General features: G+C 43.1%; 3 protein-coding genes across 4 annotated transcripts; 2 read left to right on the forward strand and 1 right to left on the reverse strand.

The window, feature by feature from the left end:
• Positions 1-305: 305 nt before the first annotated feature.
• Positions 306-8,506, reverse strand: FAM162A (family with sequence similarity 162 member A). Its single transcript, XM_027885193.1, has 5 exons — positions 8,375-8,506; positions 7,235-7,360; positions 4,874-4,982; positions 1,628-1,736; positions 306-555 (listed from the first exon to the last, which is right to left on the reverse strand). Exons 1-5 carry the CDS (start codon positions 8,388-8,390, stop codon positions 466-468), a joined length of 450 nt encoding a protein of 149 aa, XP_027740994.1. The 5' UTR covers positions 8,391-8,506; the 3' UTR covers positions 306-465.
• A 23-nt stretch (positions 8,507-8,529) lies between these two features.
• Positions 8,530-16,636, forward strand: CCDC58 (coiled-coil domain containing 58). Its single transcript, XM_027885194.1, has 5 exons — positions 8,530-8,752; positions 9,800-9,925; positions 10,417-10,563; positions 12,815-12,874; positions 16,343-16,636. The coding sequence occupies exons 1-5, from the start codon at positions 8,702-8,704 to the stop codon at positions 16,391-16,393; spliced, it is 435 nt and encodes a 144-aa protein (XP_027740995.1). The 5' UTR covers positions 8,530-8,701; the 3' UTR covers positions 16,394-16,636.
• Positions 16,637-19,668: 3,032 nt separating this feature from the next.
• LOC114058141 (cystatin-A-like) lies at positions 19,669-26,642 on the forward strand. 2 transcript variants are annotated; one of them, XM_027885192.1, is made up of 5 exons: positions 19,669-19,979; positions 21,752-22,269; positions 22,715-22,806; positions 24,882-24,983; positions 26,419-26,642. In XM_027885192.1, the coding sequence occupies exons 2-5, from the start codon at positions 22,125-22,127 to the stop codon at positions 26,545-26,547; spliced, it is 468 nt and encodes a 155-aa protein (XP_027740993.1). In that variant the 5' UTR covers positions 19,669-19,979; positions 21,752-22,124; the 3' UTR covers positions 26,548-26,642. The 2 variants fall into 2 exon arrangements, with proteins under 2 accessions (XP_027740993.1, XP_027740992.1); XM_027885191.1 differs by lacking the exon at positions 19,669-19,979 and having other exon boundaries at positions 21,111-22,269.
• The last annotated feature ends 710 nt before the right edge of the window (positions 26,643-27,352 follow it).

Here is a 27,352-nt window from a genome sequence, read left to right on the forward strand (position 1 = left end):
CTGAAATAGTTGCTGATAGTGGATGACTGCCCAGTGAAGGTATTTTGTTTGTACAAGTGGAAACTAAATAGACTGTCCTTTTTCCCAAGTTACCTTCTTGTAAGTGGTAAGTAAGACCTTTCATAAAGGGGATTGGTACCAAGAATGCAAGTACAGCTTCTGCAGTATTTTAGAAGATGCTTAGTCTAGTGCACAGCATATGTGGGAAACAATTATTTTGTCTCTCCAGTTTGCTCATGTGTCCTGTCCACCTAACCACAAAGAAAAGAGACTGAAAGAAAGGGGCATTTATTAGGAAAAGAAAGTAGGTATTTCTGGGTTTAATTATTAAAGGATAATGTATTCATTCTTTCTTGAACGTGAGTGTACAGAACTAACATACAGGAAAGATGTGACTATATCCTCCTTCCAGTGCTGAAACGGACTTGGATTTTCTTCCCCAGTCCTTGCTCTTCATTTCCTCTTCTAAGGTTTAGCAGACGCAGTCCTTTCCTCTCTCCACTGGGCTTTCTTCTCCAAGTTTATGTTTGTAAGAGTTTCATGTCTTTTTACAGCCTGCAATGTAATAAGATCATCAGTTATCACCTGAAGGACCACAGAATTGAAACTTGAGTTGATGGCTTACAAAATATCTGGCCTACTATCCTTACTGAGGCACAGTTCTGTCAGCAGTAATGCCAGGAAGCAAGAGGGGTAAAATAAAATATCCAGAAACCATTTAGGCTGAAAGTAACTACTTCTCTGGGAATAAATTAAAACCTTTTGTTAAAGCAGTAGAAGATATGTTCTGTGTTTCTGGTCAGTATATAATACTAATCTCCAATCTTCACAAGTCACAGGCACTAGAAACAAAAGTTAAACAGAATCACAGAATCTTCTGAAATGGAAGGACCATCGAGCTGACCCATCCAGGGATTGAACCTGTGACCTTGGCGTTATTAGCACCATACTGTAACCAACTGAACTCATCTCAGGAAACATAAATAGTTCCAGCTCCTTTGAAAACAAGGTTTCCAAAGTAGCTGTCCTCACTTCCTGGTGTTTGCATTCCTACTGCTCCAGTACAGAGGAAAATATTCTGGGAATTGTCAGTGTTTGATCTCTTCTGCTAAAGCCAGGGAAAAACCTTTGCCCTGTTTCATTTCAGAGTGCTGCATCCTTTTCATTTTAATAGACAAATGCTGACAGAAATGTCATTTGACATTCAGCAATTCACAGTAACTGGGATTGAGACTGTCACCAGTTTTAAGGTTTCTCTAGAACACTTAGCAGTCCATAGAAACAAGATCCGAACACTGTCATCAGAAGAACTGCTTCAGAGAAAGGCAGCATACAAAGAAGGTTCTTCTGTGCATGCAGATGGTTTAAGCGGAAAGGTTTTTTTTTCTTTTAAAGGAAGCACATGCAGTCTTAACAGTGACATCATCCTTTTCCAGTGAGAATTAGTCAATGAGGGTCTCTTCTGGGGAACTAGGAGAACTTCTAACATTTTTGTTCAGTGATAAAATGAAAAAAAACACAAAAAACCACGAAGTCGCAAAGCAAGACAGTACTAAAAATCTGTAGAGTAACCAAGAAGTTTATGTTAAGACTGATTTGCACTCAGCAGCCAAAAATCTGTGCTTACCTGCTTCCCTCTAATCACCATGATGATGCATCCCACTATTGTCAAGGCAATCATTACATAGCTGAACTTCACACGCAGTGTGGTCTTTGCTGCTCTGATCGTTTCAATCCTCAAGAAATAAGAATAAAAGAACAGACTCATTATCCAAGACCTAAATAAATCACTTGACTAATTGTTTAATTTCTCCTAGCGTGCTGTTGAGGTAGTTTTTTATAATGCTAATAGTTCTTGGCTCTTTTCACAGAAAAAGTTTTACAAGATGGGAAAGGCTGATCCCAGCTACCTTGGGACATACTTGGTCACAAAGACATTCCTATCAAAGCTGGAAACCAACCAGCTTTTTCATCTGTGGTTACTTCATTGTTCAGAGACGGTAATGCCTTTGCAGACCACTTGACTGCAATGCAAAGGAGGAAGGCTGCAGCATTTAAGTATGTATGTTCATTGTGGAAAGAACAGGAAGACAGGGTTTAGTAATGCAGTGTCTTCCTTACTGTTCACTCCCTCTGCTCACTACCACCTTCCAATATCTGCAAAGCCGGGGAAAGCTCCATAGTCTAACTGTGATGTATTTAGCATTGTAAAACATTCATTCTTCTCTCAATAGCAGAGGTGTGGTAAAAACCATTTGTGAGCGAGAATAACATACAGAATTTAAGAGCTGGGATTTTCTTGGGCTGAGGGAAGCATTTTCACAGCTCAGCCATTTCTACTTCCTGAACTTCACAATAGTGTCATTTATGACAAAGTCTGTTTTCCAGCAAGGCATGTTCCTATACTACAGGATTTGACAGATGATACACTGGCTGGTGGGTACAATACTCAGAAATTCTGAAAAGGACTTGGTAAAAGACAAGTGGTTAGCACTTCCCTCCTCCTAGAATAAATAGTCTTCAAGTAATCTGTTTTTGTAAGAAACTAAGGAGGTCTGGAGGAACGGAAGCTTTCCACCATCAGATCTGGACAGAGGAACCCTTTATATCTTTTTTTTTTCTCTCCATAATTTCAGGGGGCTTACCTAGCCACACCAGTAGCTACACTACTCCTTTGGGAAACCTGTTGCCTAGTCTGCTGTTATCTTTAAAAACCAGAAGTCTTCCACAAGAAGAGTAGCAGTTATTAACACCTTCCAGCTGTACATGTGAAGAGTTAAAAGAAAAGACCATTTATTTTAAGTTGGGTTAAACTCTGAAGATCATTCTACCCAAATGACATCTTGGTTACAGCAAATTTTGGGTTAGAGGAAAGCAAGAAGGGCCAAGGAAGCGTTAATGCTTTTTGGATGCACTTCGCACAATAACCAAAGACTTGTAGCCTGCCTATATATTTAATTCTCCTTGCAGAATATGGAGCAGGTGACTCCCTTCTCAAGGAGGCCTGATATTCTCACTGATTAAATTTACCACGTTATAAAGTTCCAGAAGACTTAAAAAGCATCCACAATGCATGGTGAAAAGAATAAATGCATCAAACTAGCTAATTACACTCCAAAACTGACACAGATAATGGATTTAATGGAACTGGGAAATTATTACTGTACACAAACATGAGTGAATATGAAATCTTTTACTACACTTTGACCCTTACACTTGGAAGAAGAAAAAGATACTTAAGGATCCATGATAGTTCAACATGGTAAATCACACAAGACCTGAGAGCTGAAAAGAGTTTTGCTCTTGTTTTTGTCAGAGTATTGATTTGATTGCAAGGCTTCTGATCATAGGGAACAAACACATCCATCTACAATGAAACTAATAGTTAATTTTAGCATCTAGGTTATTTGTTTCTGCTAACAATCTACAATGAACACCTGAGTGCAAGCTGCAATTAAGCTGAAATGCACAGAAGCAAGATTAAAACAACTGTGCTAATTAATTTTGGAAGTACCTTAGATGTGTTAAGAATATATATGAGAGCAAAAGGTAGATATCTGAACACTTAAATCTGCACTTAAATCAAGTCAGTGGCTAAGATTAATATTTGTTTAATAAATGAGTTACTTCTGATCACCACATTTTACAAGATTACCGAGTTATATCACAAGCCCTTACAACCCACAATTAATTAATCTCAGAACAGGAAAACAAGTTTTTCTGTGTTTATAGTTCTCAACTGTCGTCTCAGATTTGGCTGAATTACTTGTCTAAATAAAAAGAATTCCTTATGCATTTGCACAAATGGTCAGCTTTTACCAGAATTTGGTTTGTCCTTTCAATAAACTACTGAAATCAATCACTGTTAACTTTGTTTTCATAAAAACCCTCATAAATAGGTGTTTGGCCTGTGAAAATATATGAATTGATAATATACACCTGTATGTATTTCAAATGTAAATTTAAGAAAAAGGATTCAATACAAAAATGGAAGGATTCCATTTTAACAAAATTTATTTGTTGTCACACACTGAGATACATGGGTGGATTTCCAATTCCCATGCAGTTCATCTAAAAAACCAGAAAATATTTAGAGGGCAGCTACATTGTTTTCTTACTCAAGTACTACAAGAATTACTGTATCTTTTTAATTTAAATAAATACTTTAAAAGCATTATAAGCATGTCTTAAAGGATAACTATACTACCGTTAGCAGGTTTTTTTAAACTGATAGTTGCCAATCTGTTGATAAGTTTGATCTTCATTTTAGGTAGGCAAACCAGAACAACCAGTTTTATTTTCTACTTTTCACAGAGGACAAAGCATTGTCATTTGGACTCTAACAACAACAGGGAAATTTTGACTAAATATATATTGTTAGGGAGCCCTTCCCTCCACTGTTTGTTAGTTTAAATTCCAAGGCTAAAGAAAGTTGGCCCGTGCTCTCTAGATATTAATTAATAAATATTTTATGTAAGATTCAATTATTTTATAGTATATCATGAAAATTTTCCACAAGGGGAGGCTGACATGTAAAGAAAAACACTAGAAAAAGCTCACACTAATCTTTGAAAAAAGCTTTTTAATTGTAAGACGAGTGAAAAATGGACTGATCTGTGATGTTTTTCTAATAAAACAACTGATAAATGCTGGTCATCCCTTTGCAAAACAAATCGAGAGGGATATATTATCTCAGCACAACAGGGTCGCTCAGGTCATCTCATCTACAAGATGTTACACCAGACACAGCAGTGTAAGATTTTTCAGCTGTACAAACCCATTCCACTTAAGAAGAGTTATTCTGGAATTGCATTCAAGTAACTTATTCCAGCACAGACAAAGTCTCTTTTACAGCTTCAAAACTGACACTTACGAGACAGTCTCTGGTATGTCCTCTGGTTTCTTGAAATGGCCTGCCCACAACAAAAATCTTTTCTCCCAGTCTGTAGGCTTGTATCCAGGCACCCTCAAAGGAGATTGACCTAAAAAAACCCAGCAAAATGCACAAACAAGACAAAACCAAAAAAACAACAATCAGGGAAGCTGGATGGCCAGAGCTGTAACAAAAGCAATTAGGGTGAGCAATACAGAATTTCAAATATGAGTGCTAGAGCTGGTTAGAGAACAAAAATTGTATCGCAGGTTGACAAACATGGAAATGTGCATTAAACTGAGCCACGTAAAGAAAGCTAAATCTATCCCAAGACTTCTGTATTTGTGTGTCTAAATGTGCAGGAGCTGCTCCAGCATCTAAACTTCCTAAAGTGCTGCGATATTACAGTTTTTCTATTACATTTAAATCAGTTAAAAAAAGAAAAAAAAAGAAAATTAAATGGAACAGTTACAGAAAAGCCACTGTGCTGCACTATCTGATCACAGAATGTTAACCTTTTCAGGCAGGGAAAGATTTTATCCTATTGAAGGTCCAAATAAACAGACAACCATAGGACAAGACCAAACCCTTAATTTTCAGCTCAGTCTTTTAAAAACCATATATAAAATATTCACAATGCAATAGAGGAAAGTTTTCGTACATAAAATACCATTAAAATCTAGCAAAGGGCAAAGATAAGACAGCTTTTTCCCTTTCTTTTTTTTCTTCTAAACAATGGGAGGTATCCTGTATGGATTTGTGCTTCCTCATGGATTCATGAATTATCTAGGAATTGGGGTGGACACACATTGCTGACAATGCCAGGTTATTAAAAAACATGAGGTCTACCCCAAAGAGCCGCAGGGCTTCAGAATCCTGAGTCAATGAGGCCTGTGAGTGAAAGTCCTTGTATATAAACAGGAAGCAATTCCACTTCACACACAAATGACAGACTCTAACCTAACTGTTATTAATTATTACCTAAGCCTGAGGAGTAAGTCCTTGGGGTTTCATAGTGGTTTTGGCAAGATGTTCAGTAAGAGAAAGGAAAGCAGCATAACTAGCAGTGATTGGGAATACAGACAAACACAACAGCATTACTGTGCCATTGTATAAAACTGCAACTCCAGCATTTTGGAAAGCATGTGAAATACCGATCCCTCATCTCAGAGGGAGCTGAAGTAGAACAGGCACAGGGAAAACTGGAAAGGACAACCACAGGTATGGAATGGCCACCACATAAGAAACAGTGTCACAGACTGAGACCCTTTGGCCTGGAAAACCAGTAATTGAAGCTCATCTCAGAACAAAAGAGCATTGTAAATGACATTGGGAGTGTGAGCTACAATGAACAGGCCCTGTTTTGGAAGGGGTACTGAATAAAGGAAAATCAGATTATACAAAAGTACACATCGGGTTAAAAAAGGAATACAAGACAGTACTTGTTTTTCTCACAGCACGCTTAAGCTGAGGAATTCCTTCTTGGAGAATGTGGATGCTAAAAATACATCCAGCTTCAAGAAACTGGGCAAGTTTATGGGAAAAAAAAAAAAATCCAGTGAGGGCCATTAAACACAAGGATGCCACCTGTGGGACGGTATAGAGAAGAAAAACTATGTTTGCCGTAGGTCACCATTCCCATTAGTCTTCACAAAACCATAAGGGACCTCCTTTACCGGGCACTGGTGGAAACATCACACTTTTAAGGAGACCTCTTGCCTTGCCCAGTACAGCTCTGTTATGTTTTTAAAACAGAAGCATGCTAAATGCTTCACATCTGTGTGAAGCTCCTTTATCCTGCATCAGTAGGCCATAAGGGAACCTGTTTTACAGGAAGTCTGGTTAGAGCACCGTTATCTGTCCCATATATAGTGAAAAAATGTTTCTGAGCTATCCCTGACCAGCTCCACCCTTAAACACAAACCAAGGAAACGATTCAGACTCTCTCCTGCAGGGCACGTTCATTTTTGGGAACAGCTGGAACTGCTGCACTCTGAAAAACTGCAAAAGTATTTTAGCGCATACAATGTTCCTAAACATTAATAGTTTACACTGGGGCTGAACAGCCAGTTCCAGAGCACAGCTGAAGAGCCTCAATGTAGGAGTGCACGCCAGATAAGATACTAGTGACCTGCTACAAAGTGAAAGCTGTGTTATCACCACAAGCAGAAATATTGACCCCTGGCTTTGTTAGAAAACAAGACTTCATTGCTAAATTTAATGCTCAGTTTTCCTGTCTACAGATCAAAACTCACTCTCACAAAATCAGGGACAGTAGCATCTATGTTCAGATGACTGCAGCATGGATATCCGAGTATTTAGTGGCATAAAACATAGCAAGATCTTATAAAAAACTCTTACTCTTTGACTGAAGATGACTTTCTTCCTGGGGTTTAATGCAAAGCCTTCTGCTTATCTTCAGATCCACTCCTTCGGTCATCCTCAGAATTGAAGGAATATTTCTTCCCAGCAGTTTAACAGCCCTATCTAGAAGAAAAAACAGAGGAAGCAAAGAGGCCGAATTTCACTCAGAGCTAGTAGAATACTAGTTTTCCAATGGAAATGTTTGGGGTTTTTTTTTAACACAAGAGAAAAAAGGAAGAAAAACAACAGGTACAAATGTAATACAAGGCAAAAAGTACCAGATTTAGTTGTAATAGTTATGAAATTAAAAGTTGTCTATAAGCTATGCCATAAACTTGTCCATTAACTTTGATTAGAAAAATGAGAATGCAATGAACATAATTTAAAAACAAACAAAAAAAAGGAATACAAGGAATACAAGACTATAGCCTACAAACATAACACATATCACAATTTCCAGGAACTCATCTATTCATATGTTTCAGGTACACTTTGGATGGTGCTATTTCAGGGACTGCACACCAGCATTCTACCAATCCTTCACATCCCAAAAGCAATGACAGAGTCAAGGAAAAAGACAAAAAAGCAGAATCTTGCTGTACTGAGACATTAACTACTTTCTAATACATTAGAAGACATCAGGGCACCTTATATACAAGAACAGACTTTCTAGAAGGAGCTTCTAATTCATCAAGATTTTAAAAATCTGAAAAAAAACATGCATAAACAAACCAACACTGAAGGTCAAAAAGGACACTTAAAAAAAAAATTTCTTTTTGTCCTCCTTTACGCTGTCTGAAGGTAAATTCTCTCCTAAGAGAAACCCATCTCGAGGCATAATGCATTCCCGCTCTGAAAAAAGAAATCATTTACATTTACAGGCGACCGCCCCCAAGCTGAACCAGATCCTTTTCAAGGTCTTCAGAGAAGGAAAATAAGAGGCACAGCTCCATTCCTGACACTGTTTTTAACGCCAGCCCATCAGACGAGGCCGCTCCCGCCTCGCTTCGCCGCCGCAGCGCCCGCCCCGCTCCGCGCTCCCACCGCGCCGGGCCCGGCTCCGGCTCCGCGGGGTCCCGGGGCAGGGGGCGAGCCGGCGGCAGCCCCCGCCCGGCCCCGGGGCAGTCCCTCACTCACCGGCGCGGCCCCACATGGCGCTGCCTCGGCCCTGCTCGGCGCCCCTCAATGTCACCGCCGGGCCCCGCCCCGGGGCCGCGATTGGAGGGGGACGCGCCGCGGAGCTCTCGGGGCCGCCGGCGCCGGCACCGCCTCCGGTGGGACGGCCGGAGCCCTGCCCGCCGCTGCGAGCGGAGAGGGGGTCGCGGGGCCGCCGCCGGTGGAGATGCCTGGCCGGGGGCCGCTGCGTCGGGGGCCGCGCTCCGGCGGGTCCCGCCCCGCTCCGCCCCGCGCGTCATCCCTGCTCCCCGCCGGATTGGGCGCCGCCGCGCCCTCGGCCGATCCAGGATGGCGGCGCCCAGCGGAGCCGCGGGCTGCGAGGACTTCGCCGAGTTCCAGGTAACCCACACCGGGATGGAGCGGGCGCTCCCGCCGCCCCCGCCGTCCCCCCCCGCCCCGCGCGCTCCCGCCGCCCCGCGCGCTCCCGCCGCCTCCCGCCGCCGGCCCCGGGGCGGCGCGCGCCCCGCGCGCGGGGCGGCGAGGTCACCCCATCCCCGCGGCCGCCGGGATGCGGGACACGGTCCGGCCTTCCCTCGGCCCGCTGCCCTGGACCCTCCGGCGGGGAGCGGGGCAGGGGATCCACCCGCACCAAGGCCCCTTCCCGGACGGAGGGCTCGCGGCTCGGGAGCCTCCGCGGGCGGCGGGAACTCCGGGGGCGCCTTCGCGTCGTTTAACTGAGCGTGAAGTACCACGCGTGTCTGCAGCGGTGCGAGCAGGGCCCGGGGGCAGTGGGGACCGGAGTGTTTCTAGAACACAGAGTCACAGAATGTGCCGATTTGGAGGAGACCCAACAGGATCATCGAGTCCAACTCCTGGCCCTGAACAGGACACCCCAAGAGTCACACCATGTGCCTGAGAGCATTGCCCAAACGCTTCTTGAACTCTGTCAGGCTCGGTGCTGTGACGACTTCCTGGGGAGCCTGTTCCAGTGCCTGACCACCCTCTGGGTGAAGAACCTTTTCCTGATACCCAGCCTAAACCTCCCCCGACTCAGCTTCATGCCCCCCAAAACAGTGGGAGTTTTTATTTGAAGTTTGCAGTTTCAGTTCAGGTTGTGCCCAAATTCCTTCCTGGAAGTGGGGATGGGGACTTGAGCTGGAGGGCTCTGCTCTCCAGCCTGTCCTTACTGCTGGCACGGCCAGGGGGTCTATAGGACGCACCAGTTACTCAGCCCATCTCTGGCCTTTGCTGCCAAGGAAACTCAGTGGTTTGCAGCACATACTCCTGCATGAGAGAATTGTTTCTTTGATGTGTTTGTAACTCCTTGTAATCAGTCCTACTTAGTTTTCTATTGAAAACCTTAATTGTGCAATTTTTTTTTTTGGTAGTAGGTTTTTCTCAGAGGTAGACTCAAGTATCAATGTATATTTATTTTTTTTAATACAGGAGCTGCTCAGGGTGATGAGGACGATCGATGATAGAATTGTCCACGAATTAAACACTACGATTCCAACAGCTTCCTTTGTGGGGAAAGTTGATCCTGGCCAGACATGTAAACAGCTGTACGAGTCTGTGAGTGTGCACACCTTTGACTATCAGCTCACTTCCTGCTGTTTTATCATGTTCAGGGCCCAGCGTCTAAGGAAAACACTGCCTTGTGTGTATTCATAACTGGCCCCTCAGCTTCTCTGCACATCTAAACCACACACGTGCAACAGCTGCTTCAGTTTAAAACCACGCTTTGTTCTGCAAAGCTGATCCTTTGGGGAGCACTTCAGGCTTCAGCAGATGACATTAGACCAGTCCATTTTTCCTTTTAAAAAAGGGTGCTAGCGTGCTTTTCCTGCTATTCTGCAAGACTCCCTGTGTTTACCTTTGACTTTTGATCAAGTTGGTAGCTGCTGCTCAAAGCAATGTTGCTTCCAACATGTGAATTATGGACTCAAAGGGATTTCTGTAGGTACAACAATACTATGACTTTAGAAAGTTTCTCATTTAACTTGTCGCTCAGAGTTTTTTATTCTCTGCTGAGTTGTTGTGACTTACTTTCTCTCCCCACATAGTTGATGGATGCTCACACCAATAGAGAAAGAATCATCAAAAACTGCATCGCTCAGACTTCCAGTGTAGTGAAAACTCTCAGAGAAGAGAGGGAAAAAGCCCAGGATGATGTAGCATTATTAAAGCAACTCAGGAAAGAGCAGACAAAGGTGAGTGTGGGAGCTTTTCAGAGATCTCTTATAGAGGAAGAAGAGGGTATCTTTCCCAAGTGGAAAGATCAGTGTAATGGAGAGAACCTGAAGTGGATCCTCACTCAGGTAGTCTTTTCTGGGATTCTTGTTGACTGGGTTTGTGAGAACCATTTTCCATAGCACTCAAGACAGAGCTGCTTTTATCCTGCAAGTGAAGCTTTTTCTGAGGTTGTTACATAAATGCCATAGAAAAACACTTGCACTTCCCCAGGCTGGACTCTAACCTTCACTGACTGACACCACTGGGGTACAACTTACTTTTCCTGTCCTCTACAAGGAGCTGCCAGGCAACCTTGAATTCCACTTAACCATCATTTTTTTTATTTAGTATTTCTTGGACTAATATTTTGAGTAGCTTGTAGTGGTGTGAGAGAGACCTCTGGCTTTGCATAGGGAATTCTAATGAGCAAATGCCCTCCCAACCAAGAGGTGAACAGAGGTGATTAGATGGAGTATCAGTAGTGGAGGAAGGAGCCCCTCTGAAGTTCTTGGTCCCATTCCAGGGCCACTTTGATAAAGGAAAGGATACTGAAAGAACTGTGTGGCAGACGAGTGGTTTTATTCTTGAAGCTTCACTTACGAAACTGCTAACAAGCATCCGTATTAGTTTGGGTAAAACTAGAATGGTAGCTCAGTATTTTCTACAGATTTTGTTTGCAGAGCCAATTCTTTAAATTGTTTAGATACTGAGCCCAGAACTTCTCACTGAAACCACTAGGAGGGTCATAGTGATAATGTTTAATGATTAGAGGTGATTTTAAATGTTAAAAGCAGTCCATGATTTGGAAACATCTCAGAAATTTTTTCATGAGATGATCTCACATTTGCACTTGGACTTTATGAGGTGTAATCTCCCTGCTTTTGTTTGTTTTTTTGGTTTTCCATGAGAGTTGTGTTTTTTCTACAGCTCAGAAAAGATATCTGACAGAACACATCCTAGTTTTAAGGTTATGCATTTCAAATGTATATTCACTCGGTTGCAATACAGATCTTTTTTCTCTCTTTATATGTGTTTCTCTCATCGTGGTAATGGTACAAATTAGTGGACTTTATCCAAAATTATTACTTCTGGGTTATTGAATGAGAAAACTTGGAGTAGTAGTTTCTTTGAACTGCTGAAGATACTGTGAGTGTTTATTTTATAGACACCGTGGTCATCTAGTCAGTCTATGGATGCTGGATTGTTATTTCAAACAGTTTGAAGTCTGGTTGAGTAGATAAAAGTCCACCTAACAACTCTAGTTGCTCTGTGTGCCTGGACATCCTACTTGGAAGGTTTTTGATGGGATTTTTGTCTTGGCTTGCACCTGTTCACCAAGACTAATTGAAACCGTGTATTGAAAATGGATCAACTCTGATCCTTAGTCTGTTGTGTTAAGGGCTCCCAACAGAAACACATCCTAGATGTGGGCAAAAATGGCAGATGGTTCTCCTATCACTTCAGGGCCAAATTACTCCAGGTCACCTGAACACAGCAGATGTAATAGATGCAAAACCCCAGAGATTCTTACATTTCTCGTGGGTTGAGCGAGTGCTCACGAACTGTGTATTGTGGTAGTTCTTGCTGGAGCTTTTGCCTCTGTGCACACCTGATTTGTCCTGCTGTGATGATATGAAACATTAACTGGTTCAGATCGCACGAACATATGTGATCATACTGCAAACTCTTTTTGCACAGAATAGGCGGCAAAGGAAGTAGAGAGGGTCTCTTTATGATCTTGACTTTGAATCCAGAATCTGAGATCTGTGTTCAATCCTAGCTTTGCTGCCAGCTTTCTATATGACTCTAATAGTACAAGAATGACAACTCAAGACTGCAGAGCTAACCCGAGCCCTGGCATTCTCTGTGCTGAGTTCTTGAATTAGGTACAGTTATTATGTCTGCAAAGCCATTAATGTTAATCAGTTCATTGCTAACAGATCTTAACAGGCAATATTTAAGACTAGAGCATTAGTAATCAGGAGCTGCTTCTGCTGGGCTTGCATTTCGAGTCTGCCTTCACCGTGCCCTTGCAGACTTCCCTCTGCCCTGGGCATTGGCTGAATGGAAGGACCAGGCTCTCAGGAGAGAGCCCTTTAGTTTGCACCTTTGGGGGGCATGCACACCTGGTGCTGGGGTTGTGAGCTAGAAAGTTGCAATGGTAGTAAATACTGAAGGCTGCAGGTAGGCCTGTTTGACAATAATCTCTTTTTCTGTTACTTTCTGCAGTTGAAATTGATGCAGTCGGAGCTCAATGTTGAAGAAGTGGTAAACGACAGAAGCTGGAAGGTACTCAGTCATTTAATCATGATGATGTTCTGTCCCAATAGACAGTCCTGCACTGGAGGTGTGGGACCGGTACCTTATGAAGCAGGTTAATTAGAAATATATGAGGGCAGTGCTGGGGTAAACATTTCAAGTCAGTAATTTCCTCAGTTCCCAGAGATCTAAACTTTAAAGTTGTACTGCAGGGAAAAGTGTTTGATTTAGTGGGGAGAAGAAGGACTGTGGATTATTCCCTGTGTCCCTTTCTCCGCTATGCCCAGTGGCTAAAGGGCTTTGTAGATTTTTCTGTGCTGGCCTACCTGAAAAGCTTTGCAGGGCCTCTGACACTGCCAGAGAAATGGGTCTTTGAAATTTGCCTGTCTGGTGATAACCCAGGGGAAGATGTGGCTGTGGAATTTGAACCTTTTTGTGGTCGAGTTTCTTCAGGCCCGAACTGACACTCCATAGTGCAAAGGGCAGCCTTGCTGTATCTCTCCTGTGTCAGCAGAGGGTGCAGATCACCCTCTGGTTTGATGGCCCTGAAGTCTGTCTCGTTATAGAGTGATCTTAACACTGAGCCCAAATTCTGAGGTGGCTGTATTGTGTCACTGCAGCGTTTCACATCTAACATCCATTTTTGGTTTGTTGTAGCTTTTCCGAGCTTTCAGTTCTGCAGAGAGAACTTCTTTCCCTGTCTAAATGCAAAAAGGGTTTTTGCAAATAGCTAGTACTAGCTGCACCTCTGTTTTTAATCTCTGCTTCATGATTTTAGTTCCCTAGATTGCCTCGGTGTAAAAGCAATACAGCTTTGTCTTGTGTGTTCTTCAGTAACTTCAGCATGGGCTGATGAGCTGAGCATTTACAAAGTTTCCATGTATGCTTTGCTATCAGTACTACCTCTGTACTGTCCCAAAAAGCTAAGCATGCCCTTAAGTTTAATTAATTTTAAACCAGATCAGATCTGACTAAGCAGTGGCAGAGCCTTAACAACACACTGCAGGTCCCCAGTAGCAAATATTTTATTGCAATTCTGCTATAGGGTAATAGCCCCTGCCCTCATCTTCATTCTGAAGCACTGACTTGATACCAAATTTAGTACTGGTCCCAGTGTTTTCTTGTAGCTGCCCTAAGGTTTTTCCAGTGACAGAACTGTCTAATTTTTCCTAAAGATGGAGGGTTTATAAACAGTAAGGTATGAATGGTGCAGGGGAATTTTAGCCTGCTAGTATGTTCCTCAACATGTGTTAAGAGTGGGGCTTGAAGAGATAAATATTTCTGTGTTTTATCTCCAGCTTTGTTATCATGCTCTGAACACACGCATAAATGTCTTATTAAGCTGCCTGTGAAAATATGTCACTGAAGGAATTAGAACCATTCATAGTTGTGGGCCAAATGCACTTTTTTACACGGAAGTGGTTATTAGTTTGCAGGCTGGTGTTTTACTGTTGCAGACTTCTAGTTGGGAAGTACACTCACGTGTTTCCCTTAACCCTAACCAACTGTAAACTGATTGGAAAAATCTGATTAGGAAACCATTATTTTCAAACACTCTGGTTAGCTGTGCCAGTAGTGACATACAGACAGATGCTGCTTTATAGAAATGCATGCAGTGGAATTCAGATTAAGCCCAGACAAGGAATCGACTTTCAAAACAAAACACCTGCATTAGTCTCTGTACTGGAGTTTATTGTTGGAGTATTTTGTTTTATACTAATATGTAAAAGCCAGCAAAATCAAACTTCTGCATAGTAACATTATTGTTAAGGTTTCTCAGGCACTGATTTTCCTGTCTGAAAAATAAGAATAGCGCTTCACCAATAGACCAGTGGAGTTACAGGGGATCCTGAAAGTAGGAGGCAGTGTTAGTAAGATTATAGTATTGATCTTCCTTCCATGGGTTGCAGAGTTAAAGATGCTTTAAAAGTTTGTATGATAGCAAGCAAGCTGGTGGGGGTTTTGATGCAAGAGACCCTTGCAGTGTTTTTGAAAGTATTTCCAGTATTTTTTTAGACTTGTATGCCATTTAAATGTCTTTAATAGACAATGGACAAAAGTGGTGCAATTTGTTTAATATTAAAATGCTTCTGAATTGAAACCCTCTGTTGCTCCTAATTTCCATAGTTTCCTCCTCCTATCACTGATCTGATCTCAAAGATTTACATAGTCTTAACTCTGCCAGAGGCGTCCATTGCATGTGGTAACATAATTGTAATGTAATGTGTGTATGAGTGAAAGAAACTGTATCACAACTTTTGTTTTCTACAATATGAAGCAGTTTCTGTTTTATTAAATAAATTAAATTTGAAAGTAAGTTGAAAATGACACAAAAATGATGGAGAATCAATGCTGAAACGAATGTGTGCTCCAAACATTTGTTCAAGATGGGTTTTGAATTCTGAATAAGGAGATCAGCTATAGAAGTAGAAGATTCTAGGAAGACACAGCTTGAAATAACATATTTATAGAAAGTGATGCATAACTTCCCCAAAATTACAAGACCACTCACTTAGTAAAACCAGTGGGAGAGCTCACCAGACTTGATATCCTGATGATCACGGGCATTTGGGTCTGCCAAGTCCCTGGACAGCTTGGCAAAATGCACTCTCGTGGGAGTGCTGATGTGGCACCCAACAGCTGCCAGTGCCTCAGCTTGATGCTGGGTAGTGCTCATATCACTTTTGGGGCATGTGCAAGACCAGCTTTGGAGCCCAATCACTACATAACTGACTGGCTTGTGAGAGCCCCTGTGACTTTGGTGGGAGCCTGCATGTTGTGTTTTTGATTCAGACTGCCTTCCTTTAAATAGTCCCGTTTATTGGCCCTCCTTAGGGCAGGCAGTCTTCTTGACAAGACCTGCAGCAGTTCAAGCTAAATATACAGGATCAGCAGGATCTGGTTCTCTGTGCTAAATTTTACCCAGAGAAGGTGCCAGAGGTGAGTGAGGCAAGAGCGCTGTGCCCTTTACATGGGAGTGCTGGCAGCACTGGCACCTGCTGGCAGATAACTGAGTGTCACTGGGGCTTCCAGGAGCCCTTGCCCCTCCTCTTAGCTGTCATGACAATGTAAAATATGTTTGCTCGGGAAAGAGAGGAATACAGCAGCATCCACGTTTGAATGTCAGAGTGAACTTAACGGAACACATCCGTTCAGGAACCTTCCAGTGGTTCTGTCGCTCCCTTTTAAAAACAAAAAGTCGTCAGCATCTTGGATGGTAACAGACTACCAGGATTAAGAGTCTGCCTTGTCTGAGGGAGAACACTTAGTGCTGTGCAGTCCCCCAGCATCAGGCTACAAACTTTGCACTCACTAAAGCCAGGAGAGAAGGTGAATGGAGACCGATGCCTTGGTAAGTGCCATTTATTGGTACATGTGTACTGGGCAGCCTGAGATGTGTGCTATGTGAAGAGGTCATTGCCTGAACTAGCTGTATAGTTTTGCTGATTTCGTGGATGTGGACTGATTTGCTTTTGCTCTTCTGTTTTGGTGTCTCAGGTATTTAATGAGCGGTGCCGAATTCACTACAAGCCTCCGAAGAGTCAATGATGTGGGGTACTTTCCATCAAGGTGGTCCATAACTGTGAGAGCCAAACTGGAAAGAGACCTTGGGTGAGCTGTATTGGGACCCTCCAGAACCAGTAGAACCCAGTCTTGTTTTGTTTTGGACCTACTTAGCTAAAATCTCAAGGCTGAAGTGATTCTCCTGTAATTGAGAGAAAACAATTCATCTTTTGTACCAAATATGTGAACAAATGAGTTTTATAGTATTAAAATAATTTTCAAATGGAATGCAAAACTGGCATCTTTCTTGAACTTCTACAGCTTCAGCAGTCCCAGAGGGGAAGAAACAGTAAAAGGCCTCTCTGAGCAGGGAGGACAAGGCTCTCACTGACCTGGTTGCCTGCTAAACTCTCAGTGAGCGTGGTGTGTTTGTGCAGCAAATCTGCTAAAGTCTGCAAGGAAATGAAAATTGCAGAATGAACAGCATGTGTAGTAGGTTCAGCATCCCTGAAAGTTAGATGCTGCCAGCATTGTTCCAAACTGCTTAACAGGAGCAGCATTGGCTCAGAGCTGTGTGTGGAGACAGGTTTGCCATTGTTCCTGCAATGCTCACAGGCAGCATCTGTTGTAAACTGTCCTTTGGTATGTGTTACCAAGCTCTGAATTTTTCCTTTGTGTGGGAAATGAGCTGTTGATTAAAACCACTTTGAGTTGGAGATGAAGCTATGTCTCCTTTGGGAATGAGACAGTTAACAGTCCAGTGATTCTTCTGAACCTTTAAAATTAATTCTACAGGTGAATTGCTTTTGAGCTGAGAAAAGAGCTGCGCATAGCTGATCTTGTTGATTCTGGCCATAGTGTTGTGTTTAGGAAGCTTTAATGCAACATCCCTGCAGTAGTGTGGCATTTAAAGACAGAAGTATGAAGAAAACTGAATTAATAATAGTTATACCTTGATTTTTTATAACTAACTCAAGCTGTCAGTCAAATTACAAGGACTGCATGGTTGCCAGCTGGCTTTATTACTCGGTGATATGTCTTTAATACCCACTGGATTTGAACAGAGCATTAAAAATACAGGCTCCATCTTGAAAAGAGTTTGGAATTCAGCAAGGGGAATGAAATTAGTGCATACTCTCAGATACCTAAAAGCTGTGCATATATGAGCAGTGACAAGTACACGCAGGACCTCTGACACTGAAAGCTGACAAAGATCTGTGCAGCATCATCTGTTTTATAGTTTTTTGTCCAGTAGAGACTGCAATTACTTGGTGACCTTTTATTTTTAGGCAGCAAGGTCATTTAGTCTCACTTTTTTTTTTCTGAGAATGAGGCAGAAATGTATTTTAAATCTTTGAGGATGTAAATCCTAATGTTCGAACTTCATTTTTTTTCCTTTTTTTTCCTCAAGGTACTGCAACTGTTCTATGCAGAACTTTACTCGGGTTGGAGCACTCATCTCATTCTTGAAGATTTCTCATTGCTTTTCTGCAACTCTGAAAGCAGAAAACATGTTTGTTCATCAACTGTTAAATTCTTATAATTGTTTTTCATCAAGGTGGAAATCAAATACTGCTCAGAACTATGGACTAAATTAGCAGTAACTTGAATTCCACTGGACATGGTCAATTAATGAGATGTTGAGAACAGTCAGCTTTTATTTCAAAGTTGGTACTTTAATAGTGACCTCTTTTATAGCTGTCTAAAATACCCATTCTCTCCATGGCTTGGGTCAACTGCAAGGACAAATTCTCCTTTTAAGCCACTTGTATGATAGAGTCTTCTGCTAGTGTATAGAGTTGGCATCAATACTCTCGAAATTTAATCTTGTATTTCTGTATAAACTAGAGACTATAACGAGAATTAATCATTGTCCTCCTTTATCCATCCAGATGTTCATTCAGCTGTTGTGGGAAATCTTCTTCACTTTAGCAGATGCTGTGAAAAATGACCTGTGAAATGGATGTGATACATACTCAGATTTTTTTTCTTTTTATTTAGTTTGTTATGAGAAAACTGTGTAAAACTAAAACACCAAAAAGCCAATCCAAGGTAACATTATTTTCATTTTGACTATAAGAGCAAAGAAGTAGCCCTTTACAAAGCTGTCTGTGAAATACTTTAGACACCATAAGAAGACTCCTAAGTCCCAAACATCCCTTCTTTAAGTGTCTGCAGCTTGTATGCAGAGGATTGCACTGGGAAATTGTACTGCTCTATTTGGTTTGCTCTGAGTGCTGAGGGATATCTCTTACAGTAGTCCATGGCAAATCATGTGGATCCAAGGCTGTTTGTGTCTTGCTGTTGAACTTCGTGGAACAGGAAGGTAAGTAAGGGGAATTGCATGCTGTGCTTTGGGCACGGGGCAGGAGAACATGGCTCTGCTGTCTTCTGAGTCCTTCAGATGTGCCTGTGGAGGGAGATGGTTTGTGATGCTATGAAATGGCATTGATATGAGCTGTGGGCCACTCTGGACACAGGCTGGTAAAATTTGTCTGGGGACCCCACCATTCTAGGACCAGGCTTAGTCTGGGATTGAACCTTGCTTCAGCAGTACCATGGAGGCAGTTACAAAACTGCTGGGCTGCTTGATGTCACATGGGACTCAAATAATGGACCCCACAAATAGATTAAATCCTTTTCCTGGTTTTAACTTTTATTTCTGCAAGTAAAGGCACTGGAGCAAAACTGATGACCCTGTTCAGAGTCCAGGACATCCTTGCTCTGTACTGGGGCTTTCCCATTTCTTGGAAGTGATGAATAGAGGTGGGCAGATTCCACTTGCTTGGAAAGTCCTCTCGAGTTTGTGTATCTTATTTCCTTCTGCAAAATAGAAGGAGGTATGATTTTGCTGGCACTCAGTGCTATTGTCTTCTGCAGCCTGTAGGCATGAAAGAGTGGTGAAACAGGTAATTTCTTTACAGAACATTTTTAAGGGTAGGCTTTAGTCATCTTGAAGCACAGTGAGGGGAAGTGGCTCTTTACTGGCACTATAGGCTCACCATGGGCTGGAATACAATGAGTTTGTTCTTCTGAAGGTCAGGCTTCTATTAATTCTCGTTGATTTAAGGGTCTGTAGCAGGAGAGGGAACCTTTCTTGCAGACCAGCATGTTGAAAATCAAGGTTGATGTTAACTGTGGAGATGAAAAAAGATCTTCAACTAGTTTGTGGAGGGCTGCTTTCCTTTTGAAGCTCTTAAAAACATTCTGATCATGTGTCATATCATCCAGTCACATTCAGGTGTCTGACGTCGTTTCTGATTTAAAGATGACTTGTAAAGATGTAAAGGTGACTTGACTTGTTTAAAGATGACATAACTCTGAGGTCTGGATTTTGGTTGACGGTTTTTTATGGTTTCTTTGCTTTGCTTTGTTTTGTTACTGTACCAGTGTTTTTATCAACTATAACTTGTAGTTCTTAAACTTCCATGTACAGCACCAGGGAGTAGTGGCCTGAAAGCTGTAAAATTTGTTTCTTCCTTATTGGAATAGTACATGGTGCAAGATGTTACTCAGCTTCAAAACTATAAAGAATGCTGGTGATATTCTGCCAGCGGAGATTGTCCCATATAACAGCAGTAAATTGAGGGGAAACTCCAATCTGTGCAAATGCAGAGTGTAGGCTGGAATGGTACGTGATATCAGACATGTCACAAATACTAAAGGAGGGGACGATCATTAGCTTGAGAATCATATGCAAGAGAGGGAATGGGGGCGGCTGTTCTTTTGATGGTTGTGTTCCAAATCCTGTTTCATTACATCTGAAGCTGACTAGAGAGGGGTGTAGGTGAATGTTGCCTAGGATGAGGTTAATCCATTGCCACTGATCATCTTTGAGAAGAGGTCTGTGAAACGTCAGCACTTCAAAGTGCTTTCCTGAAATTTGTGTGCAGGATGAGTACTGCATCCCAGTCTTAAAGCTATCACTGGATTTTGGGACAGCAATTAGCAGTTTTAGGAGCTCCCAACCCCTTTTTTCCTGAAAACTGGAAGCATTTTTCTCTTGGTTCCGAAAGATGTTGTCTCAGGACAACTGTTTCTCCTCAAATGCTTTTCATCCACTCGTATAGCACTGCTGCTCAAGTTTGGGAAGTTCTGCAAACACTGTTACCAGAAACAGCTCTAATACTGATCTATATGCTGTTGAGTTTAGGGTCCCTAGAGCCCCAGATTCTACATCTCGGGTCCTTTGTACTAAAACCAGGCCTTGAAGTCGGGTGTGAAGTCCTTGTTTACAGCCTGTTGCATCACTTGTCATCTGTGAGGAGGAGGGTCAGTAGCCTGGGTAAGACAGGGATAAGTCTGTGCTACACAAACCCCATTGCTGTGGCCATAAACAAACTTGTTTTGAGCAAACTCCCCAGTGCTGATTCCAGCAGAAATGCCCTTTGCCTGTGTGCAGCACGTAGTCCTATTTCACCTACTGCCATGTACCCAGCCCTGGAGACTACAAATTGTCTGGTCTGTTGCTGCTTCTCTGGTCCTTGCTCTGGAACAACATTCCTCATATTTTCTGGAGAGAGGGATGGCAGGAATACCAAGGGAGAGTAATTTTCCGGAAATGTTAGTCCTCCCCATACCTGGGAGGGCTGCTAACACTTATTAGTTGTCCCTCAGTAGGTTTTGAGCTTTGTCCATTTATATATGGTCATGGATGTGACTGTTCCATGTGTCTGGGAATGAATCCTTTGGACTATGTATTCTGCATGTTGCCTGTTTCAGCAGTGTACCTTGACATCAGGACAGCAACTGTGTGTTGTCTTCCCAGAAATTGGCACTAGGGTTTCAATTGAAATGTTACTGTATATTCAGTCGTTGTTATGATTGCCTGAATTCAACTCGAGAGCTTCTGCTTCTCATGGGAAAGATGCAGAAATACCTTATTTGAAGTACTTACCTGAAGCTGGGATTTAATTTTTTTCTACTTCTAATGCTGTTGTTTACCTTGGCACCTCTCTGGTCAGGCAGAGGGAAGTCAAGTCACTGGAGATAAGATGCAATCTGCTCCTCTTTCGCATTGGGAAGGATATTGAGGCAATAAAATTCCAAATTGAACGGAACCTGCAGTAGGGAAACTACTGCATGCTTTCTTCTGATCTTGAAAGGTGTTGGGAATTATGGGATGTGACTTTGATCCATTTCCTGAGTGCACAGACCAGTCACCTGCACACTGGTGGAGAGGCAAGGGGTTCCATTTGCAGCCCAAAACAATTGTCTTGAGATGTAGGTGGCTGGAGTCCAATGTTTGCTTTTCTTATTGACATGAAGACTGAGCACTCTTTAGATTCTTAAAGTGCTTTTTATATTAATTATTAATGTTATCGGTGTTTTACATTGCTTTCCCCCGTTTTCCCAGTTAGTTGGCTTCTCCAGTTCAGTAATGGTAGGCTCCATGTGTTGTAGGTCCCATGATTCCATGACACTGTGGGATGATGACCCAGGAGCCTGGCAATGGTTAAGGCTGCCTATTTATGGCCTACAGTGGGTACCCTCTACGTTATCTTTGCGGATGGAGATAGGCATGGTTGACGTCAAGAAAGGATGTGTTGGCCGAAGGAGGAGGTGCTGTGGAGCCAGGATGATCCTCTTTTGGCTCTGACAAACAGAACAGACCAGAACAAAATCGTAAGGCCGGAACCTTGAAGCATACCATGCCCAAAAATTGAGGGTCATTTGAACAGGAAATGCAACCCCCCTGCGTATGTTAATAAGCTTAATGAAGTACGTGCTACCACACTTGGCTACGTTACTCAACTCTCCACTTTGATCATGCCACATGGAAGAAGCAGGGGGAAGAGACGATTGGGCTGTATATAAGGAGGGTAGAAACTTCACCGAAGTACGAGGAAGACCCGAGAAGACTCAGAGACAGTCAGTGGACTACTCTCCTCTCTCTCATCCCAAGCAGGAACGCCTTTGTGGTAAGCCTTTGTGTCCGATTGTTACTATTTCCCGGGTTGTTATTGTTAGAGCTTTGTTGCAGCAGGTGCATTTATCAATGGCCATTTCAAATCTGAATTTCTGTTGCTTCAATAAACCAAACTAACTGTGAATCTGTGAGGGCAGAAGTTCTCCTCGAATGCAACCAGATTTAAAGTGTAAACCACACTGTTTGGGAATCTGTGCTAGTGGAAGTTCCTATTGAACATGACCAGAGTTACAGTGATGAATTGCTTCTAAACCTAAATTAAGTGTAGCTGTACCCAGCCCCTCTTGTCCCTGAGGCCCAGCTGGAATGCCAGGGGGTTTATTTTCTGCCAGATTTCTTACTCATAATTCAACACACATGTCTATGTGTATATATATATGTATATATGCAAGATGTCTGGTGACTCTGTTCAGACTGTGCTAAACTTCCCTCTTCAGAACCACCTGTCATGTTAAAGAAGTCACCTGCCACTGGGGGCTTATCTCCCCCTGAGCCTGCTACTCAAGAAGTCCAGGATATCACTAACCAGGTGAGCTGTGCCTAGTCTATAGATGAAGTCTCTGTGTGCAAAGAGCTGAGTGCTGAAGGTTGTGTAAAGGCTGAGAGACCAAGTGGGGATACTGAAACAGGGTTTAAACTGGCTACCTTCAGAGAATGTTCTCATGTACTTCAGAGCCCAGCTCTGCTATGCCAGCACTGAGGTGGCTACTTTGAAATGAGAGGTGGCATATTTGAAGGGAGAAGTTTGTACGTGGTAGAAGTAATTCCTCACTGAAGGCTGTGGATAGGACAAACCACATGCAGGTATGCCCTAAAAATGATGTAAACAGGACAAGGCAACGAATAAATGGTGTGTTCTCTGCTGGCATTGTTTTCTGGAGTCTTGGTCAGTGGTCTGTATAACATGCTCCCTGTCTTGACACTAAGCTCCTCAGTCACCACAAAAGGAGTCAGTGGGTGGAAGCCACTTCTAGCCAGCTGTTTTTTTCAAAATTCTTGTGTTCCCTGTTTAGTTTTTATACTGTGTATTGGGCAGAACCATGTATTCGCTCCCTCCATGCTGGTCTGGCTAATTCAGAGGGACATTCCCTTTCATTTATTGAGCTCAGGAAGTTACACCACCTGAATGGTTCCCTTGACTGACAAAAGCTATTTGTCTAAAACACCCTGTGGTCCCCTTGATGTTGAGATAAAGTCAGCTTATCTGCAAAAGCTGTGGTCAGTCACACCCTGCATTATTCAGGGGGTTTTGTGGGCAGCACATCGCCCTCCCCAGCTCCCCTGAGCCTTCTCCCAGTGTGGGGCTCTATTGGTCAGTCACAGCTGGGCTCACCAGAGCTGGGCACGTGTACATGGGGCAGGGCTGGAGTTTGGGGTAACAGGTCAGTCAGAGGGAGATAATTTATTGCAAAACAGGAAGAGAAAAGGATGATCTACAGTTGCTTGGGGCACACCAATTGAATGAGCAGTATCACTGTTGGTCATCTGCTGGCACGAGTGGTTGCAGGAGCAGCACTTGAAGAAATGAGAAATTCCCTTTTAGCTATGGAAGGGAGACCCTAGGCAGGGACTTGTAGCACCTTTGTGTATTTGCCATTGGTGTTTCCTCCTGTGTAAGGTGGGGAGGGCAATGTCTCAGCCCACTGGGGGCTTGAAATTTGACTCCTGAGTCTTGTGAAAGGCCTCAAGGGCCTCCTTTGAACATGGCTGGGCCAGTGCAGCATCCCAAATAGTGAGCTACATTTTCAGTGCTGGGCTGTGTCATTTCTGGGTGATCAGAAGTATTTTGGTGTGTATTGGAGGTGAAACCACAGTGCTTGTCTGTCAGTGAGCAAACAGGCTCAAAATCAAACTGTGAATGCTGTTTTCAGGCTGTGCTAATGCTCACAAAGTACAGGGCAAATATGGCATTTGAAATGTGGATGTAGAGATTTTCTGCTTGATTCCAGAAGAGGAGTGATCTTAATCTTGGTGTTCTTTCATTCTCAGTAACTTCAGGAGAATGAAAACAAATTATTCTTTGCTCTTTGTTTTCTGCCTTATGCTGAGAGTAGGAGGGAGAACTCTTCCTGGTCCCCCCCCACCACAGAGGCTTGGGTATAGTTCTCTGAGGAAAACATCCTGATGTTGGGGCAGTCCTTCTGTGCTTCCAGACTGTGCATATTTTAGAAGAAAAGCATCAGATGACCGGAGTGTAGCTCCGAGGCTGTGAAACAGAGCAGGGATCTTCGGCCTCCCAGGCTGACTGGCGTGGTGTTCTAGGTGAGGGGAGCTGTCTAGCACTTCCCTGTAACTGTGGTTGACACAGGGTGTACCCTGGTAGGGGGCATGGCTTGGTGCCTCTGTCCTTTGATCTAGAATTAAAAGGGTAACCAGTAGCAGCTTGCTGTCTGTAGTGAGCAGGAGACTGTTCAGCTGGATATCTTTAGAGCAGGGGAAATCAATTAGGAAGTCTCCTTCTCACAGGATTTTAAATAATGCTGGAGGCAGTGCTAGGAAGGAGGGCTGGAGATCCTGGTGTAAATTGATTTATATTGGGGGTTCTGGGTATATTTTATCAAGGGTGTATGAACCTGCCAACCATTTTTCCTTTTCTTTTTACAGGTGAAACTACAACTTGAAGTCAGAGTAAACAGGAAATATGACATCTTTAGAGCCATACTCTACAGGACTCAAATAGTTGCTGGGGTGATGTACTTCATTAAGGTTTGTATATAATATAGGAGGGAGTGCTTTGCAGTTAAACGATATAGGTGACTTGCAGAGTAGCTTAGAGCTAGAAAGAGAAGCAAATGTGGCAGAAAAAAGCAAATGTGATAGAAAAGCATCTGGATGTGAGTAATAGAAAATCATCTCAGGATGTTTTAAAATCCCTCTCTGACACTACTGTAGAAGAGGAATAGTTCTTTCTGTATTTTCAAAACCCTCTCTCTGTTGTGGAGATAACCCGGTAATGCTCCGTTTGGATCCCTCTGAGAGCACCATTCATCCTCTACTAGGAACCCTTACCCACGGCTGTGAGCAGCTTTCTATGAAGTAGCACAGAAGAACTTGCTGGGCATAGTTTGCATCTGAAGGCCAGCAAGCGCTGCTGAGTGGCAGGCTGGCCCTCAAACAGAGCACACATAGCGTGGGACTGCTGTCTCTCAAACCCCAAGTGTGGGGACATGTGCCTGGTGGGACACGCTCCCCTGACAAGGGTCGGAATTGTTTTATGGAAGAAATTGTCTGGTAGCGTTTGGGGGAGAGTAATTCTGCAGAGAGATGTGGTGAGCATTTGCTCCATGATTCTCATATTTAGCTGATGACAGGAAGGACAGACAGTGCCAAACATCTTCTTTCCCAGGTGCTTTTTTTAAATTAACACCAGTTATTTGTGCTCTGTGGGCACCAGGGGACTGTACTGACAGACTACCTCTTCTGTGGCTAGTCAGAGTCTTAGCTACATTTTTAATATTTATCTGAGTCTTAGCTACATTTTTGATATTTATCTTTTCCTTGGTTCTTGTGAGATGTGCTTTCACATTGTGGACAAAACACTGAGTGTAAATAAAGAGTAACAATTTACTAGAGGGCTGAAGTACAGCCAGAAGTCACGCCCAGTTGCATCCCAGATTTGTCTCTTCTTTCCCAGTCTGCAGACAAGACTTTCAAATTGTCACTGCTTTTCAGGACTGCATGCTGGTTTTGGATGGATCTTTCTGTACTTTGTAGGAGCAAACACTGTCTCTTCATCTTGTCCCACTCCTGAGTCATTAAGGCTCACTGGGTCTTGCTTTCCACCCTGAGTGTGCCAAGAGGCTGTGAGCTGATGCGCTGACATCTTGGTGACCGAAATAGGACACCATCAAAACCTTTCTCCTGTTCCACCTTCTGGTGCTTCCAGCCCCAAGCAGTCCTGCTCATTTTCCCTTCATCTGAGACTGAAGGTTTTTATTAGAGTTTTTTCCAGGTGTAGGCAGTTTTCTGCCAGCAGGTACTACCCAGACTTGGGTGAAGAGCTGTGGAAGTAAAAAATTGAGATAGACCTCAGATTGAACTCCAGGGCAAAGATACTCTATCAAGTATGTAAAGAGCATCCTTTTGTTTGAACCTGCTTCAAACCCATGCTCCTCGCTTTTCCTCCTGTTTTGTTTTCTAGGTCCAAGTTGCTGATACCGAGTATGTCCACTTAAAAGTGCTTCTGGGCCTTCCTCCAGAGAATGTATGTCCTGCCCTTGTCAATTTTCAGACTGGCAAGACCAGAGATGATCCTCTGGACTACTTCTGAGGCATCCTGACGGACGGTGCCTCACTTCTGCAAGTCACATGGGGGTTCTGACCATGACAGTAAATGCATGAAAATAAAATAAGACTTGAAAGCTATTTGCTCATCTGCTGTGTGTCATGCCTTGGGCTGCTGCCCGGCTAAAGCTCAGGTAGGCTCCAAAATACTGTTCCAGGCTGTTTCTGCCACCTGTGGTACCACAGCTGTAAGTCAGGGCACATCCATTTCAGCTCCTCTTTCCAAAACTCTGTTGGGTGTCTTGGGCCTTTTGGGTTTGTTTCAGTGCATTAAATGCACGCTATTGGCGACTCATCAGAAAGAGTGTGAGGTAGAAAATTTCTGGCATGGGGGAACAGAGAACCCAAACTATCTTCCTCTTAAGAGCAGCTTCACTCACAGGGAGCAGAGGGGTGGCAGGACAGGGAGCAGGAATGTGTGCCTTGAAGGAATGGGAAGACCAGTCTCCTTCCACCTTCGGTCAATATAACCCTAAATGTAACAGCAGTAGGTATCAGAAACTAAACTTGTGGACTTGTGAGCTTGTGGACTAAAGGGGAGGACGTGGTTGAGAAGCATGAACCAGACTGGGGAAGCAGGTATTGTTTGCCTGCTATCACCTATAAATAAATGCTCTGGTGGGGCTTTGGGCAGGCAGAGCTCTACTGGATTTGTGAGGAGACTGGGGATGCAGGATCAGGCTATTCACTGGGATTGTTCCCAGCCCATCAGCCGAATTTGCTGATGAAAATCCCCCCCAGAGCTGATCCACTCTGTTGTTGCTTCACTAACGAATGGTTCAGGAAACACC

This window comes from Empidonax traillii, unplaced genomic scaffold (assembly GCF_003031625.1).
Source record: "Empidonax traillii isolate 1590-97213 ecotype Southwest subspecies unplaced genomic scaffold, ASM303162v1 scaffold163:size1593379, whole genome shotgun sequence".
Classification (NCBI taxonomy): domain Eukaryota; kingdom Metazoa; phylum Chordata; class Aves; order Passeriformes; family Tyrannidae; genus Empidonax; species Empidonax traillii.